This window comes from Arachis duranensis, chromosome 3 (genome assembly GCF_000817695.3).
Source record: "Arachis duranensis cultivar V14167 chromosome 3, aradu.V14167.gnm2.J7QH, whole genome shotgun sequence".
Taxonomy (NCBI): Eukaryota; Viridiplantae; Streptophyta; class Magnoliopsida; order Fabales; family Fabaceae; genus Arachis; species Arachis duranensis.
Genome location: NC_029774.3, coordinates 9,690,543 through 9,710,628, shown reverse-complemented (window position 1 = coordinate 9,710,628; position 20,086 = coordinate 9,690,543). Strand labels below are relative to the sequence as shown.

The 20,086-nt window shown below is 27.7% G+C and overlaps 3 protein-coding genes across 3 annotated transcripts in view; 1 reads left to right on the top strand and 2 right to left on the bottom strand.

Annotated features, from left to right (window-relative positions):
• The window catches only part of LOC107477464 (serine carboxypeptidase-like 40), a 6,044-nt gene extending 4,685 nt beyond the window's left edge, over window positions 1-1,359 (bottom strand). The window contains exon 1 of the mRNA XM_016097495.3: window positions 907-1,359. Coding sequence (XP_015952981.1) covers window positions 907-1,327 — 421 coding nt within the window. The 5' untranslated portion in view covers window positions 1,328-1,359. The remainder of the gene's footprint in view (window positions 1-906) is intronic.
• Window positions 1,360-12,474: 11,115 nt separating this feature from the next.
• On the top strand, window positions 12,475-14,136 carry LOC107477466 (protein BPS1, chloroplastic). The gene has a single exon (XM_016097497.3). It carries the CDS (start codon window positions 13,006-13,008, stop codon window positions 14,008-14,010), a length of 1,005 nt encoding a protein of 334 aa, XP_015952983.1. The 5' UTR covers window positions 12,475-13,005; the 3' UTR covers window positions 14,011-14,136.
• Window positions 14,137-14,654: 518 nt separating this feature from the next.
• Window positions 14,655-17,993, bottom strand: LOC107477468 (agamous-like MADS-box protein AGL15). The gene is made up of 8 exons (XM_016097498.3): window positions 17,428-17,993; window positions 16,582-16,657; window positions 16,285-16,349; window positions 16,088-16,187; window positions 15,913-15,954; window positions 15,510-15,551; window positions 15,252-15,427; window positions 14,655-15,096 (listed from the first exon to the last, which is right to left on the bottom strand). Exons 1-8 carry the CDS (start codon window positions 17,607-17,609, stop codon window positions 15,009-15,011), a joined length of 771 nt encoding a protein of 256 aa, XP_015952984.1. The 5' UTR covers window positions 17,610-17,993; the 3' UTR covers window positions 14,655-15,008.
• Between the last annotated feature and the right edge of the window lie 2,093 nt (window positions 17,994-20,086).

Genomic DNA, 20,086 nt, shown 5'->3' with positions numbered 1-20,086 from the left:
TTATTTTTTTGTTAATTTTAACCATATATAATTTTACATATTAATAATAAATTTAAAAATAAAATAATTATATTTATAAATTTTATTTTAATATAAATACTATTATATAATTTTTTATTAAGATTTTTGCCCTCTCCAAAAATTTTTTTCAAGATCCGCTACTGCTTGCAAGATAAATTGACTACAGAAAAAAATGTTAATTATATAAAACAAAATAAATCATTGCTTAGGAAATAATAATTAATGAAGGGAAACGTCTCTATAGTCTATAGTAGTATATATGGCAGCTTCTTCTAATTTAGGATTTTTCTATGACATAATTTCGTTTGCCTCTAAAGTGATGTCTAGCTTAATATGAGAGCAAAGAAGAATCCAATGGGGACATTTCCATGTGCATTTTTTGTGGCCATACTCATATACAGAGTGTGAAATGATTTCATATCAACAAGAAGCTTCATTTTTCTTATTTGTAATATTAATAGTATTTTGACATCAAGAATAGACCTCATAATTTAACTAATAACAACCACAAATTATTTGACAACATTTCTAACATCATTAAAATGTCTTTTTCTGTGGTTTGGTTTGGCCGGCTGCTATTGACAACATAAATATATAGTTTTAGTTGTAATTATGAATACTTTTAAAGGTGAAATAACTAATTCAACTGAATTAATCGAAAATCGATCTAATTTATATTTAAAATTAGGTTGTCAATAAATTAGTTAAAATTAGTTATTTAGTATAGTTTTTTAATAAAAAAAAAACTAATTCCAAAAAAAATATTTTTTTAAAATATATTTTAACATATTCAATTTAATTTTGGTTAAATTTTTTAATTTTAATTTTTAATTTAACTGCAAAGATACGTTATTAGTATGATAGTGATAGTGACATAAACATTACCTCCATTGAGCCAAAGAAGAAGAGGCAATGTATCCTTAGAATTTTGAGCTTCAACAAAGTAGTAATAAAAGGCACGACCATTGGATTTGTCAACTGTAACATAGCCTCCATACTGAGAAAACTTCACTTGGGGTTGCCCTGGAAGCCTCAAAATCCTGTCTTTCTCTTTAAGTCCTTCTTGAGAATCAATGACATCATCATAGTTATGAAGCTCTTCAACCTCAAATTCACTCCTATGTGTAACATCTTGAGATGATGATGATGATGATGATCTTGATCTTGCTCTAAACTTGGACTTATGAAGATTGTTAAGTGCTTGAACTTGCTTGTTGTTACTACCATGAATTTCTGCCACAAAAGATGATAGAATGAGAAGAGATAGAAAAACAGAACAACTTGTTCTGCCCATTATTATGTTCATTGTTTTTGTATGTTTTTTTGAGAGAACAAATGAAGGTATGGGGGGTTTTGTATGTATATATATAGTTGAAGAGTGGAGAATAATTGTTAAAGATTTTTTTATTTTTTATTAATATTATTTTAATTTTTTTTTTTGTCCATAGTATCTTTTAGTTCGACTAATCTGTCCCGAATCTAAGTTTCATTTAAGAGTTTGTTATTGGTTAATAAATTACTGCATGTACAAGACAGAATTCAAATCCCGACATTTACTTAAAAACCAATGAGTAAACTGACCACTCGACCAATCGATTGGTTTATTATTTTTTTTAACTATTTGAAGTTGTAAGAACCATGAAAATGGGTCAGAATTATTAGGTTGTCCAAAATGAATGTTAAAAGAGTTTGTTATTGGCCATCAATCATGTTCAGCCATGTGAATGGGATTTTTAATGGGGTACAAATTTCAATTGACAACACATGCAAAGTATATGAAAAAGAAAAAAAAAACGGAAATGGTATTTAGTTTGTACAACTACTAAATGTTTGTCTTTTTTTTTTGGATAATTCTAAACAAATTATAATTTCTATTAGGATTTATAACTTCTAAAAAATTAAAAGAGAAAATGGAGAAGAAAAAGGTATACAGAACACCAAATTAAATTTTACTACTCAAAATCAAAATTGTCCAAATAGCAACTAAAAATAATATAATTTAAATAAGAACATACGAGTATTTTAAATGTATTGTGTTTTAATATTGAAAGTTCTCTTCTTTTTTTTTTCCTGTGATCCCAACAGCTACATATAGGTTGTGGGAAAGAGGAGTGACAAAAGAAGAATCCATAAGAAATTAAGAAAAATCATTTTTTTTTAATAAATTTCAGCATCACTTTATTTATTAAAGTTGAGAATAGGATAATATATTAATTATAGAAAAATACTATTTATATACTAAATATTCTTGACCTTTGTATGAAAAATATAATTGTTATTAATTAATTATATATTTAAATTATATTTCAATTAATAAAATAAAAAGATACATGTTAAATTGTAAAAATACTGGTGTCAATAATTTTCTTTTGACTTTTACATCTGTCATGACAATAAGTCATCATTATTTCAATAAACCTCTCTTCTTTAATACTAATAGGCTGAAATGATTTTTGGTGTAAAATATACTAAAGTGAAAGAGAGAGAGATAGAGAGGATTATTGAGGATTGGAAGAAAAAGAAGGAAGTAGGAAGATTCACACATTGCTTAATCATTCTTCATTAACATGTGAAATAATGATGCCCTTCATATGGATTCCTAAATCAAAATAATAAACAAAGTCAACGCACTGTTTCTAAAATTGATAAATAATTAGATGAACTTCTTCTGAGCTTTTCCTAACATTTTTTTACCTTTTTTAATATATGGTATACCATATAAGAAAACTTTAAATGTTCCAATAATTTTAGCCAATAGTTTCAATTATAAAAAATATATATTATATTAATTAAAATCAACGGTTAAAATTATTGAAACATCGATATTTTATAAACATTTAAAAATTTTTCAATCAGGTATATAGATGAATACTTTTCATAGAGCCAAACCATCAGTTTGCAATTTAAGACCTCAAATGTAAAAGTGTTTGTAGCTGTCTTGTAACTATATCAAATTTCATACCAAGTTATAGTTTTTTTTTTTATTAAAGATAGAAGATTCAAACTCGTAACCTCTTAATTGAGTATGGGAAGACTATGCCATTTGAGCTATAACTCATTGGCACCAAGTATAGTTTGTGCAAATCATATGTTTATATATTAATATCTTTTTTTGTAGGTTACATTAAAGGGCAATAGCAATAATTATTACAAAAAATATCAAATATCATCGGATTTATTGATGGATTTATTAAAAGAATTTGTCGTAATTTATTTATCATTAAATTTAATAGTAGAATAAATTTGACAGTATAAACTTTGTCAGTAATTATTTACTGGCGAATTTTTTTCGTCCGCCACTAATTACTTAATTTTAAATATTTAAATTTTATAAGTTTTAAACTAAAAAAATTTAAAATTTTATAATTTCTTATACTAATTTATTTATAATTTTTTGTTAAAAGTTTACAAATAAGTTCAATTACAAAAAATTGAACAAAATTAAATCAAAAATCGAAAGAGTAATTATTTACTTAACATTTACAATAAACCAAAGATAAATAATTTATTTCACATTTAAAAATATAAATTTAAACATTTAATCTAAGAACATGTCAAAATTAATTATACCATATGAACTACAAATCTACAACAAAAAAAAAGTATAACTCTTATATACTAAAAATAATTATATCACATCAACTTTTAGGTGATATTATGTTTCTATCACCAAGCATTCTATTAGAATAATGATCATAACTAGCAATCCAAGATTATACATAATAAAAAAAACTTAAAATACTTCTAGCAAGTTGTCAAAAACATCAACAACACATTACATTATACAATAAAAAACATCAATGTTTATTGCACCAAATATTCAAAATTGTTTCATACATGATTGTTACTTCATGATAGAATGTGTAAATTATTGCTAATTTATTTTCATTCTACTTTAGCAAAATCAAAATTGCAATTATAAGTGCATATGACTTAAATTAGTAGCCTACATTAGAGATATCTTCAGATTTCATAATAAGCAAGCATTACTCATTTAAACATTAAAAATTATATTGAGTTAAGAAATTAACTAAATTAATTAGTGATGACAAACATTATTTTTGGACAAAATAAATAATTAGTGTTGATTAATTATAATTGCATATTACTAATTATTTATTGTTGCAGGGCAAAATTCAATTTTATAGCCCAAATGGAATGAAAAGTAAATGGCAAAGATGGTGGGCTGAAAGCAAAAATAGAAGCCCAAGGAAAAGCAAAGAAAGAAGTCAGATGGGCCAAACGGGTTGCTTAATGGATATCCGATCCAAACCTAACTCAATTTTAAATTCCTCCAATTTGATCTCACTACCAAAGCAACGTTCTTCTCTCCTCTGTCTTAGTCAAATCACGAAACTTAGAAAAGTGAGAAAGAGAAAGAGAAAGCTTCTTCCTTAAGGTGATCATCAAAGAAGTAAGAAAGAGAAAGTCTAAGCTTGAGACGCAGAAGTCTAATTAGCAAATCCAAACCATATCAAGTTTAGGTTAAAGGTAACTCATTTTCTTTTACATGTAACACACTTTCTTCTCTTCATCTTCAACTTTCTGCCACTCCGTTTTGAACTATATGGAAAAGAGGATTTCTGTTCTTCTCTGCTGTAAATTCACGGTCTCAAACATGTCTTGGGGACCAAGTTGGTTTTCAAGGGTTCAGATTCGGTTTACCATTGGAAGACTTTTGTGGTTGTTGTTTTATGACTTTCGGTCAAGATGGAGAAATCAGAAGCAAAGTTTCTACTCTGAGGTTTAATGAGAAAAAAAGTGAGTTTATGGGTTGGTGAAGCTCAAGGCTCAATGAGTTGACCTAGGAAGAAGGACTCAGCAACATGCAAGGAGATAAAAGAAGACTTTTTGCTCATTCAGAAGCAAGGAGAGAAAACCAGAGTTTGATGAGTTGTGTGCTGTGAAAAAGTTCCTCTACTTGGATAATGCTTACTTTCAAAGAAGCATTCGGCCAATACTGAAGAACTAAATATGAGGCTTGCAAATCTGGTTTGTTACATAGCAAAGAGGCTGTTGATGAAGTCAATCTCCTTCATGTTTTACAGATTGTGATGTATTTTTCTATGTTTATCTTTCTGTAATTTCTTGTGTGAAAAGGCATATTAAGTGAGCTCAAGTAAAAGCCATGAGTGGAAAAAGGTTGAGTGATACACTTGAGAGAAAAGCCTAGAATTAATTTTATATTTCTTTAGGTATGTCTATGTCTTGTATCTTGTACCTGTGAGGTATCCCTTTCTTAGTTGGTTAGCACTAAGAGTGAAGAGTTAGGTATTAGCATAGCCAATGTCAAGTTAGGTTAGAACTTGAGTGTGAAAGGATTGGGTCAATCATGTGAAATTGGTATATGTAATACTTTAACTATAGTGAAAATTCCTCCATTGTTGTGGAGGAGATTGGACGTAGGTTGCATAGTACAAGACAACCGAACCAGGATACATGCTGGTGTTAGCTTTTCTCTTCTTTGCTGTGTTCTGTTTTCTGATATTCATGAGACAAAAATAAATTGTCTCATAAATTTCCACTGCTAAGTACAAATAGAAGCAGAATTGAAAGTTTGTTTAAAAGGGTTATAACTGCAACTTAAAAGGAAGACATAGATTCAACTCCCTTCTCTAAGCCTACCACGACTTTCAAGTTAAAACAGCAATTACTTTAGTAAAGTTTTACATCAGACCTCATCAGTTCGCCATTGAAAAACTCAAAAAATACCGTAACGACATCTTATTACTTTAACTGACACAATTTATTAGCGTCCTATTAGAAGAATGAATGATTATTCAACCTAGCTACTGATTCACTGGATCAAAAGTTCAACAGTAGTTCAACCTCAATAACCGAATTATAATAAAATAATATATAAAATATAAATAAACACACAAAATATAATTATATTCTAATATAAACCTTAACCTCATCCAAAATAAAAATTCTACATCAACCAAAGTATTACATAATCTTATCCAAATCCGCACAAGTCAAATAACAGAAGAAACATCCAAATAAGATTAATATGTAGGCACTAATTAGTATGCAAATAAATAACAGTTAGAACAATAAGTAGGCAATAAGAATAATAACAGCTAAGGCAAATAAATTCAATAACTACATAGCAAAAAATTTAATAACACCTAACAAAAAATTAGCAAAAGAATTATTAGCAAAAATTGAACAATTATTAGCAAAAAATTTAACAAATCAACAAGAACAATGACAACAACAACAATTACTAACAAATCAACAAGAACCATAACAGCAATAACTATGAGAACTAAACAATTATTAGCAAAAAATTAAAGTAATAAAAAACAGTAATAACAAATAAATTCAATAACTATAAGAACTGAACATCTATGCAACAACAACATAACAATTAATAAGAAGAATCAGCAACAAGAAGAACAACTAACAGAGGCTGAAAGCGATGGCAGATGAGAGGCAGAAAATAATGATATGTCGACGGCAGAGGTCACAGAATGACAGACAAAGGAACTCTCAGCTTCAAGCTCTGGGAGAAGAAGGGGACGCACCGTTGGAGAGGGAAAAAAGGGTTAGGGCAAATAGGAGTTATGATTTTTTATTAAAAAAATAAAATCACGATGGAATATGGAGAGGGATGAGAGCAACCTACCTGAATGACAGAGGAGAGACACAACTCCGACGACAGAGAGAGCGGCAGCGGCAGCTCTTCCAACGGTGGTGGAGACATAAGGAGAAACTCCGTTTGAGGCAACGAAACACGATACAGGCGACTTCGCAGACTTTGGAGAAGAATAGAAGTGGGCACTGTTGGTGAAGGGTGGGCGGAGGGGCTGCTGGAGGTAGTTGGAGGGGAGAGAGAAGAGAGAGGAGAATGGGGAGAGAGAAGAGTGTTCTCGAAAGTGAGAGAAAAAGGCCGCGCATTTTTTAATTTAGATCAGGTTTACCGGCGGATAAATCCGACGGTAATGCATTGCGTATGACCAAAATGTAGCTTTCCATTAATTGAGCTTTATCGATGGATAAATTCGACGTAGCATTCTCAGGTTTTATCTTTCTTCGTTTCATTCAATGGAAAGGCATAAATGGGAGGATTTAGAAAAAGTCATTGACAGAAAATGCAAATTAGATTGGAGAAAAACAAAAAATTATGTCAATCTCTTTTATAATCATTTTCTGTTTTGTTTCTTGAACCTAAGAATTTTTTTTGCTAAGCTGTGTAAATACTTAGTATTGAGAGTTTAGGGAATGAATCTAGCCACATCAAACTTCGTTAAAAATTTGGTTTGTCTTGAAAAGGATTAGAAAGAATCCTAGGAAATTGGTGTATGTAAATATTTGTAAAGATAGTAAAAATTCTACTATAATTATGGTGGAAATTGGATATAAGTCACATTACATAAAGTGGTTGAACTAGAATATATGATTCCGTACTTTTCTCTTTTCTGCTCTGTTTCTGGTTTATTCATTATAAGACAAAAATAAATTATTTTCTACATAATTACTTTGGCAGAATCACTTTCGCAGACACAACAAAATCTGATTTTGGTGATAGAATTTAGAAATAATTAAAAACTATTGTAAATTCAACTTTCTACTCTAGACAATAAAAAATTTTCAAGAAAACCATTGTCCTTTTTTTTTTGGTTGCATGAGACTCTGTGATTTCTTTCTAAAAAATACTCAATTATCAAAGCTAATTTATAAAAAATATATATTATAGACCAATATTTTTTTATCAATATTAATCAATTTTTTTTACCAACACTTTACTTTTTATATTACTTGAATTAATAATTTAGAGTATAAGATGAAGAATTTAATTTTTAGTGTTTAGATTAGTTAATATTAATTAAAAATAATAAATTTAATCACTAATCATTTATAAATAATTTATCCATTAATTAGAAGCATGTGATATAGGTTTCTTTGACTAAAATGGTGGGGGAAATTTGCATAAAGCAAATGACAAGAATCATATTAAAAGGTGCAATCACAGCATGAATTGAAACACTTTTGGAAGGTTCCCTTCATAGCTTTACCTACCGAGCATAATTAACGAAGATTTATTTATGAGAAAGAAAAATATCAACAAAGTATGATTGGTAATTTTGTACATGTTTGCATATCATAAAAAATACTATAGTATAGTTTTAATAATATAATGATGTTGAAGTCTTGTGAACAGAAATTAATCACAACAGTTGCTAGCTGTAGATACCAAATAATTTAATTAATTAAGGGCATAAATTATAAATTTCCTTGTTCTATTATTTGCAATTGCATGTGGGTTCCACTTCTTTTTTGCTTTTTTCTAAGTTTACTAAATTCCCAGAAACACGATTACATTCACTTAAAAAGTTCTGAATTCTGATACGAAAGGCTTAGGCATTTCAATAAAATGTAGAAATGAAAAATATTGTAATTCTTTTGTTTTAAAATTTTGGTATACTAAAATACATTGAATTTTAAATATACCAAAATTTATAAATAAAAAAAGTATTTTTGATTGGATGGACCGATGGAGTAGTTAAATTTATAATTTAACGGCTTATATGCTATTGCAATATCACGGGTTGTTTCCCCTTTTTTTTTTTTAATGATTTTTTTATCTTTATAATATTACTGTTTATGACTAAGAGATAGTATGAAAAACAAAAAGAGAAATTTTATATCATTTTTATATCCACAAATTAGAATGATATCTTAGGTAGGGATTATATTCCGTGAGTCACGGGTCTCACAAAGTAGAGTCATGGTTTGAATGTTTGATTAACACTCTTATGTATTAAGTAAAATATGGCAAGGCAATCTAATGGGTCCCTAATTGGAAAAATTTTAGCACCACAAAAGTTTGACTGCAAAAGTTGAGTTGGAAAAACTTATCACATTTCATATTCATAACAAACCACACAGTCCTTAAAAATGACGTTAGTAAAAAGTTAACTAATATCTGACTTCACCCATGATAGTTTCTTTAAGGAAATAAATTTAAGGGGTGAAGTCTTTCAAAGAATAAATTAATTCAAGCGTCATCTAACCAATTTGAATATCAACTATATTATATTACGTGTATATAAAAAAATTAATTATTCATATAAAATATATATTTAATATGAATTAAATAATACATATGTTTATATAATGCAATAAATTTTTAATATCCACATATATTATTTTTTTAATCAACTCAAAAATAAAATATCTTGGAAGTCTTTTTAATGGTTTAGGATTTAGGAACTTTGTTTATGTTCCTCTAGGGCTGATATTTTTGGGCTTATATTTTTTAATTATCTTCACATAAATAAGTTTTTGTTTATATTCCTCTAGGGCTTATATTTAAGACCAAAAATAAGGCTTGGGCTCAACACCAAAAAATAATTAGGCTTCTTTCCCTGATCTATTGTGAAATCTTCTCTTTGGGTTGCCCTAAATATTAGGCTCTCAAACAAAAACAAAAAGGTGAAAGAAAGTGTTTTTTTTGTTTTTTATTTTTTCATATTTTGCATGCGATCTTAGAGAAAACTATAAATTGGAAGTAGCCCCAAATGTTTCAGATTATCCTCGCAATCTCAGTTAAAACACTTAATCCTATGTTAATCGCCATCAAATTTGGCAATTATCATTTTTATTTTTGCAATGATCGAATTAGAAAAGATGTTAACATAGTAGTTAAGCAAAATGTGAAAAATCATACACAGTTACATACGTTACTTTATTTTTCTATGGAAGAGAATTACGTTACTTTGAAGTTTTAAAAAGAAACTACGTAAACGATGAATAGATTTTTGGTGTTGACTTTTTTACTGTTTTTTAGATTTTTAACTCTGGGTTGTGTTATGTGTATGTATATAGTGTTGATTCACACAATTTATTTATTATTCTATTGAGTTATAAATTCAAAGTTGAATTCAATTCTAGTTTTTTTTTTATCACACATAAGTCGATTTTTATTTTCTTTCTAAAATGCCGTGTTTGAGTCCATGTTGTTAGTAGTTGACTTCATCAACAAGTAACCGCGTATGTCTGAATATAGGAGCTATCGATTTCACAGTTGCACTGCACGTAATGAATAGGGATATAATTGTTATATTGAACTGAACTATACCATTTAATTCTCATTATATTCATTATTCCTAAAACTTATTCATCTCTGTTATTTGTATACTCTCTCTATTTTACAATATCTGATCTATTTATATCTGTTAATGTTTAAAAATTTGTATATAATATTTGGTAATTTACATGCAGTTACTTTTTATATAAAATTAATAGTTAAAAATTATAAAATAATAATTTAGTTAAATTTATTAAATTATTTAATGCTTAAATATTAATTTTATATGAAGACAATTTTATAAGAATTTCCATCATAATATTTAGATTATTTTTTATTTTTAAAATTTATCTAAAGAAAAATAATAAATATACTATTAATTACACTAGTTAAAATCTGTCTTTTCAAATGATGATAATAATTTTGTCTCTTGATATATTTTTATAGGATTTATTTAACATGTGTACACATGATAAACTAAGTATTAATAGAAAATTTTAAATGTTTTTATTGAATGAATGCAAAATAAATACATTAAAAATTTAAATTTTTATATTTTTAATTAATTTTTTTTATTTATAAACTTAACATGTATCCTTATATTAGATAAACTCATTTTTATAAATAATTAGTAGATTTATTCGTATTTTTTTTCCCAAATTAGGAATGAGACTTGAATTCGTAATCTTTTAAGTGAGTATATAAAAAAATTATGCCATTTAAATTATAGCTCGTTGGCATATATATTCGTAACTTGCACGGAATAATATTATTTTTAATCAATTATATTAATGTACAAATAAATTAAATTAAATACGATAATACTTTTAGTCATATTCTAAATTAATGAATAAGAGAGAATAAATTAATAAAATTAGCTATATATAAGAGTAATAGTTAGTGTGAACTTGATCATGTTGTAATTTTTCAATTTTTATAATAACTTGAATACATTTTAATAAGCTTTTAATCCAAATAAATATTTAAAACTTAAAAGTAGATAATAAAGTAAAATTAGAAAGCGTATATATAATTATATATAATATGGGACTGCTTATCCACCCTGTGGAATACTCATTATTGCATACACTCTAGCAAACGGTGTCATTCATCATGTTTTTTGTTCCCTTCCTAAAAGCAATTCTTCAATCAATGACGTAAGCGCTTACAATATTTAACAAGTGATTTTATATTGGAATTTCAACATACATCTTAATCTTATCTTAATGTCTTAAAATTACGGTACAACACATTTTGTCATAGTATATTTTAGATTAGATTAGAAGAGATTAATCAGTTAGTTGACATCTAGAATTGTAAGAAATTTTAAATTTAATAACTAATATATACATATATACAGATTCAAAAATATTATTATGGACTAATAATATATATAATATTAAATTAAAATAAAATTTATATGTAAATAAATTATATAATATAAGATATGTTATAAAAATAAATTGATAAAAAATATATATTTAAGTATAAAAAATATGTGTATTTTTTATTAATGAAATAACATAGGTCAATTTTGTATATCATAAAATTTATCAATAATAAAATTTATTTTAAATTTTTTAATAATTTTTTAATATAAATTAAAAAATAATTAATAAAAAATTTATCTTTTATTTTATTTTTGAATCTATTTAATCTTCATAATATTCATAGCTGAAAAAAGTATCTCAGTTGTAGTAACTGAAACAGAATTAATACCAAAAAAATTAAACGATTAATCAAATGATACGTTAAAAACTTTTGTATCTTTGTTAATACTTGACATAACTTAAAAATTATACACAAATTATTTAATTCAACATGATTAAAAACATTAAATTTATAGTATTAAACTTGCATTCTAATATAAAATTTCTCTTAATTACTAAATTCGTTTGAATAAAACTGTTTTATTATTTTACTTACTTTTAAAATATTAAATATCATTAATATTTGGACTGTATTTTTATTTATATTAAATTAAATATTAAATATATTTTTTAAATAAAAATAAATTATGATATTTATAAAACTACGTTATAAAATAAATAAGAATGAAGTGAAACATTCTATAAAAAATATTTCGTATCTCATAAAGACACAAGTTCAAATCTTACCATCGATATAATATTCGTTCTTGTAAGTGATATATTATAACATCTTTAATATTCGGTTTTAATTCAATTTTATTTTGGGTCTCATAAAATATTATATTTGTATCATAAAACAGGAGAATTAGTCTTGAATCAGCCTAAAAACAAGAAACTAAGAATGATGTTACCAAAACAAATACAATGATAAAAAATACAACGTTGCTTGTGATGTAAACCAGCCAAAAAAAAAAAGGGAGAAAAAAAGAGAGTGAGATTCACATAATATAACATGTGAGAACCAAAACGTTATTGTAGTGACCCTCATATACTGTCACTGAAGCTTCTCCTTCGAGGGAACTCCCTATTTCCAATTGGCAACTCTAAAAGCAATAACCAACCACAGTGACAAAGTACCATTACCTATATAAATAGACAAATATACCCTCCTTAGGTATTCTGAATTTGGTATATTGATCAAAGTAATTGCATAGGGCCCTTTTTTCCATAACTTATATCATAAACCAACCTCTATTAACCAAAAATTTAGGTCAGATCAGATGAACCTATTTGACCACCGCAAAAATGGGTGCCCATAGTTTTTTTTTTTTCTTAATCTCTATGGGAAAAGAAAACACCAATTGTGTGTTTTGATCATATCCGCAACCTAGTTGCATTCCAATACTAATCTACTCTCTTTTGCTCTTTTTTTGAGATCAAAAACCAAACTTTATCGGCTCAACTTTCCAACCAATAAGTCATCTACAACCAAACTTTCAAAGTCTCTTACTTTTTTTTAATAGTTCTAATTCTCAACTCACCCCAACAAAGTTATTTGTATTGTGTTCTAAGTTGTCAATGGTACTCTTGGAACATACCTTTGCAAAACTCTACAACAAGCTGGAGAATCATCACGACCACAACCACCATCAAAATCAGACCAACCATGATCATTATAACCAACCTGAGAAGTTCTTAGCTTCCTTGCATGCTTTTAGATGCGAGGTTTCCAGATTCATAGGACAGTTATCACTTGATGTGTTGAAACCAGGAGGAGGACCGTCATCATCAGAGATCTTTTTCTTGTCCTTGACATGGATTGAGAAGTGTTTTGGGATCTTACCCTTCACAAACAAGGCTTTTGCAAATCTTGTTGTGGATATAGATTACCCTTTAAGTACATGGGAGGTTGGTTCCATTGAAGGGTATCTCAGCTACAGTTTGTGTTTGTTGGAGATTTTCAATTCAATTTCTTCATCACTTTCTCATCTTGCACAATCAAGGCTTTCTCTTGCTCATGGTTTATCAGTTTTAGAGGATTCTTCACTTCCATCTTCTATGGCAACAAAGCATCTGAAACCAATTGAGCCATGTTGTTCCAATTTCAATGTCAATTTTGCCAACGAATTGAGCAAAGAAAGTGATCAAGGAAGGATTTTTAGTGGCAAAGAATGGGTTGTTAGTGAAGCTTTGAAGGAAATGAAGAGTCTTGGCTTTTGGGTATGTGGGATTTTGTTGTCTGGTTTGTGTAGTAATAATAAGCCATATATGGAGTTAAGAGAAATTTTAGGTGGCTTTGATGGTTCTTTGGTTGTGACGCTTGATTCCAAGATCAATGAACAAATAATGGAGAAAATTCCTGTGTTGAAGGAGGTGAAGGAGATCAATGATTCTGTTGCTCCAGTTCTTGTTGAGGATTCAGATGTTGCTGCCAAGGAAATGCAAACAAAGCTGCAAGTGTTGGAGAATCTATGTGATGTTGTAAGAACTATGGTGGATGATATGTTCAACAAGGTAATGACACAGAGAACTGAATTAATAGATTGTCTTAGATTGACGAAAGGACCCAAAAATTCTGTTTGATTGTTTGATTTGATTTCCTGTGTATAGACTTATAGTTTCATAGGGTCTTTTAAGTTTTGTAATGTTTTCAAAGTGTATGATCTTAATTTAACAAGTAATGTAAATACTAAAGATTTCATTGCATTATGGAACACTGTACTGTTCTTGTGAATAACTTTATATTTATACATGTCTCTGATGTGAGAGTTTCAAAAATGGATCTTTCACTTTACAAATTGAGAAGAAATCAGAAACAACTCATTCTTACAAAGCTTTTGTTCATCATTTGAGCTAATAAACAGGATTTGAAGAAATCCCAGGTAAAATGGAAATAAAGAAAATGGGTAACAATTTTTATTTTTTTGTCTTCTCATATCTCTTAAAAATAACCTCAACAAAAAATTGGTTCTTAGAAATATCAATTCTACTGACATGAGAATAAATTTATAATATCTTTAAAATATTTTCAAATATTTTTAAATGAAGTTAAAAACTATATACTTTCAAGGTCCTAAAATCTCAAAAGATCAATAAATTTTTCCCCTTGTTTAACAAGTAATATTTAAGTGGGAGATAAATAATTTCTTCTTGACATAGACAAAATTGAAATCAAAGGTTGAATGACTGAGGCATATTCTAGATTAAAGAAAAAGGACACCAAAACATCAAGATGAATATGCAACAACAGAAAAATAGACTAAGAATCCTTTTGATTTTTGTAGATAACTAAAGCATGGTTCATAATAACTTAAAACTTTCCCCAATCCCCAAGCCTGTTTACCCCAAAATGAGGTAGAACTGATGAAATCTGAATCTGAAGCTTGCCAAAATCTAAAAAAAAAAGAGCCAAATTCTACATTATATGATTTGATCTTGGGGAGATTCACCTAGGATCCTACTTTTTTTCCACTTCTCTGATCTACACTGAAACTGCACAAACTATAACTGCACTAAATTAGTTTCAACTTTCAAGTTCTTCTACTTTTCCTTGTTGCAAGAAAGATAAGTCAGAACTGGGATCAGAGTAGAGCAACTTGGCTTTCTGACTCATTTGAAAATGTTTCTCTCTCAGTTGCCTTCCTCTTGTGACTAACATCAGTTGGCAACCTGAAAAACAAGAATCAAATATTAGATTAGAATCTACATAACATGTAGGTACATGAACATAAAGAATAATGGACTTTGTATGCAGCAAAAATCATAGAATAGCATGATTCTTATGCAGCTTAGTTGTGAATTCGGAGGTTGAATATAGGTTGTACCCTAAATGCAATGCAGTGTCCGAATCTCCTCTCTCGTTTTCACAGTTACTTGCCAAGCTGGTACACTTAACAACACCATTATCTACATAAACATTCTTTCTTTCCACATGGGGGTAGTGAAGATAAGACGGGACTACACGTTCTGTTACTGGGAAAAGACAACGAAGCTCCTCAATCTGTAAGAGATGACAGTATTAGTATTCAAAGTACAAAGGCATGGATTCCGGAAGCATGTCAATAACACGAATAAACACTTGCCTGTCTTCTCAAAGTTTCATTCTCCAACATAGCTCTCTGTTCCTGTAAAGAATAAACCAAACAAATATCAGAACAAAGTAATGGACAAAGATTTCAACTTTATCTACAAATTTCTAGTCGCTACAAGCAAGTTCTTTGCTTTCTACATTAAGGACAAGAATAATCGCAACAAATATGGAATGGAAAGGTATAACATAATATGTTTATTATTGACTTAACCATATGTAGATTTTAGGAAATACAGACTTCCTATAAATAAAACAGTGAACTGAATAGAAAAAGTATGGCTTGTGAATCATATGTAAATGACTAGTCGAGTAAAACATAATTTTATGGTTGTCGCACGCATCACCACTCAACGAAGCAAGTAGGCTTTAGAGAGTTTTTTCAAGTTTCAAAATACCTGAACCCTAGACTGCTCCAGTTGATCCATAAGTAATTCCTCCTGAAAGAGTAAACAAAATTAAGACTTTGAACAGTGATAGTATATTACAAGGTAAAATGATTTTATCACATTCCGCTTATGAACTTTGCTGAAGAAAGGCGAAAGAACAAAGATAACATGAAATGTGACACACCTTCCTCTCCTTGACCGCCAACAACCCTTGGTTAAGTTGCTGCTCTAAATGTTGCAGTTCTTTTATACACAATCCTGTCAGGTCCTTACCCAGTAGCCGTCTATAGTCACAGGCGGAAAATATTCATTGAGAGATAACGCATGTAGCAGAAGACGATGAGGAAATAAATAGAAATGTAAAGGTTTAAAAACACATACAGTTGCTTTCTTTCTAGCTTTGCAATTTCATCTTTAAGAGCCTCCACCATCTTAGAATCTTCCTTCTGATGAAAAAGATTTGTTATTAGAAACAAAAATCCAAAAATTAAACTAAGACAAGTACCAAATGGAAGGAACATTAGAACAGCAGCTATACTACAGACATGACATTTTTTATTAGTACTATCAATGAACCATTGCTTTGGTTGATGGTTCTGCAACTAAGAAGAATAATCTTATAGACTACAAACTGAAGATTAAATTTTATTCTACTAAAAAGGTATTATAACAGAGTACCTCTGCTTTACATTCAACTATAGCCACCTCTGAAGAATCGGTGCATTTGTTGTATCTTGAAAGTGTTCTTTTCATTCTGTGAATTGGGATCACAATTTAGAAAAATAAATGCATTTAGTGGGAAATGAACGGTCCCCACATTTCAAACTCACTTAAGTCAATTGAATCACAGAATAAAGCAAAGCAAAAAAGGCTTGAGAAAAACAAAGTTGTTTCATCTTAATGATTGAATAATGTATATCATGCATCTATCTCATAATCTCGTTCATCAACTAATCATAAATATCATAATTCAACAAAGTAACATTTGCAATAGCATGCAAATGCAATGCATTAAACTGAGCTAAGTTGTGAAAAACACCTTGACTTAAAATAAAAGGATTAACCAGCAAGAAACAAATGGACTTACAAACCCAACTCAGAATAATATCTTCCTATAGAGAAAGTGAAGATATGATTATAAAGAAATAACCAAACTGAAAGGGAGGTTTAACTTAGTAATCAGCTGAAAAGAAATCACTTTCACACACACAAAATAAATAAATAAATAAAATCAATTGAAACAAGCATATATGAAATAAAAAATAAATCATCACATTAAAAAAAAGGAAAGCAAATAAATTCACCGATAACAAGACCAATCCTGTACCAGTCAAACCATCAGAATTAGAACCAAAATTTCACATGCAAAAATTGATAAACATGATAAATAAGAAATCTGAGGCAACAAAATAAAAAGACTAACCTTACAAATAAAATTAAAAAAAAAGGTAACTCATACAATCAAAAGTAACATGCAAGCATGTTAAACCATAGAAAAACCTTAAAAGTGACATAGATACATACCCAGAACTGGAAAACTCAAAAAGCTTCCCTGTATTAGAGAAGATGATGACAGCCACCTCAGCATCGCAGAGAATAGCGAGTTCCTGAGCTTTCTTAAGAAGACCGGTTCTCCTTTTGGAGAATGTAACTTGTCTGCTGTTAGCATTCTCAATCCTTTTGATTTCAATCTTACCCCTACCCATCTCCTTTTTTTCTTCTTTTATACCCAAAATAAGCTTATCAAAACCCAAAAACGCAAACTTGATGGGAAAAAAATATGGGAACAAAGAAAATTGATGAAACCCAGTTGGAATTTTAATCCAAACACCTTTGTTTCTCAAACAGAAGCTCTGGGTATATGTAAAGGTGCTTCCTTTTTTATTTTCTAAACTCTCTAAATCCTAAGCTTTAACACCCCAAACCTGGTTTTTGAAGGGTTTTTTTTCTTTTTTCTTTTTTTGTTTTTGTTTTTCAATGTTTGTTTCTGCTTGGGGAAAGGGAGAGTGCTAAATTTGGTGGAGAAGATAAAGAGGTGAGAGAGGGTTTTACCCCAAAATGGCCAGTGCCTGGAAACGGCAACTTTGCATGGCTATTGTATGTATTTAGAGTTGTGCATGACTCTTCTTTTTTGCCACATTTAGTGTGTTTTTGCTGCCATTGGCCTCTCTTCTGGGTCCCACCATTTTCCATTTTTTTCTCACCTTAACTCATTTTTTAAAGAGACTATTTGAATTTGAACCTTTTTCTTTTTAAATTAAATTAGTCAAATTTTTACTATTGAATTTCAACTTTGATCTTAATATTTAGTTATTTACAAATGTTTTGCATCTAGATTGATGACTATAGAAAGTTGTTTTCCCACTTTTAGAATGCAAAATTGGATTGGATGTGCATGAGATTTTTTTTTAAGAGTGTGAGAAGTAAAGTTAGAATTGAATTCTTAAAAGAACTTAATTTTAATAGATTGAACATATTTTTATGAGCTCGTTTACTTAAATTCCTTTTTTTCTGATTATTTAGTTAATTAATTTAAAAAATAATTATTTTTTTAAATATATTTTTTAAAGTGTTTAAATTTAATTTAATTTAAATAAAATTATTTATTCAATTTAATTCAAATTAAAAACCGATTAAAATCGCATTAGTTTAAATTATATTAAATTCTACTTTTGAGTTTTGAAAAAATACATAAATGACATCGAATTTTGTATCTACCTATCAACAATAAACCAATCCAATTTAAATTATAAAATATGATATAGCATTATTAATTTTTTATTCAATTTAAATTTACATATAATATATTTAATTTGTTACATATTTTTGTCTTGTTTTTGTATTATTTTTATTTAGTGAATATTTTTTTATTATAAAAAATATAGATTTATTTATTTGTTTATTTATTAAAAAGTTAAATTAGTCAGATTTTTAGTGTCGAATTTCAACTTTCATCTTTTAACATTAACAAATGTTTTTGCAAAATTGGACGTCTATCATATTTCTTTTGAAACACTATTAGTGTAAACAATTTTATATGTAATGTGATTAAATGATCGATGCTATAAAAAATTAGTTACAATGTGATAAAATTAAAATTGAATTCTTAAAAGAACTTAATTTTGATAGTTTTGGCCATGTCAGATATTTTTAAGTAAATATCTAATTAAATTTAATTATTTAGATAATTAGTCAAGCGATAAATTTAAAAATAGTTCTTTTGTTAATTTAAAAAGGTCATATAATTATATAAATGTATAAAATATACCTAAATTAAACATTACAGAAATTAAAATTTGTTTTAAACTCCATTAAAGTAAAATGATGAGATACAAAATACTCAAAATTTAAAATTAATACACTAATATTTCTTAACCTTTAATATTATATTATTATACTTATAATGGTTACCGGCATTTGTTTCGAGGTAAAAAAATATTTTATAAAATTATACTTTTAAGAATATTATACATATTATACTCATATATTATTTAAAAAAATTGTTTAATTATTATATGAATTGTTGAATTTTTTTAATATTTATAAAAATAAATTATGAGTATATATTTTTTATTCTATATATCTTCATAAATAAAATTTTAATTTCCAAAATATTTCTGTACCAATAAAAGGATAAACCCTCTGACAAGAAATATACTAATCATGGTAGTCATTGTATATGTTAATTTTTATTTTCTCAACATGAAAATATCAAATACTCATTTTTTAGGATAAAACAAAAGTGATAAATATTAAGTGGCCAACATTTTGTATTTATCTTATATTTAAGTTAATACTAACCAATTCTTTATTTTTTTTACCTAAAAATATTGGTCTCTACTCTCTAGCATTTTTTATAATATCACATGTTGCCAATAAACTTTTTAAAAAGTAATATATTTTTTATTTTTATGTACAGTTTTTATGAATAAATTAAAATAATAACCCATTTATATTTTTGGTAAAATTTGGCACTATTTTTTTAAACTCATACTTATAGAAACATGATATAAGTATTTCTAAAAGACTAGAAGAGAGTAATTTAAAATGATGACAGATTATTTATCTATTTATTTTTTATTTTAATAATATCACAGAGTCGTTATAACTTACAATAATTTTATGTCATTTTAAATATTAAAAATATTATTTGTATATTAAAATTAATCATTAAACTCAATTA

What these genes read in the sequence shown, in the direction of transcription:
- LOC107477468 (XM_016097498.3), bottom strand. Translation starts at nt 17,609, where the DNA reads ATGGGTAGGGGTAAGATTGAAATCAAAAGGATTGAGAATGCTAACAGC. An exon ending in TTTGAGTTTTCCAGTTCTGG is followed by an intron (nt 16,658 to 17,427) that starts GTATGTATCTAT and finishes CCCAATTCACAG; the next exon opens with AATGAAAAGAACACTTTCAA. An exon ending in ATGAAACTTTGAGAAGACAG is followed by an intron (nt 15,428 to 15,509) that starts GCAAGTGTTTAT and finishes CATCTCTTACAG; the next exon opens with ATTGAGGAGCTTCGTTGTCT.
- LOC107477466 (XM_016097497.3), top strand. Translation starts at nt 13,006, where the DNA reads ATGGTACTCTTGGAACATACCTTTGCAAAACTCTACAACAAGCTGGAG.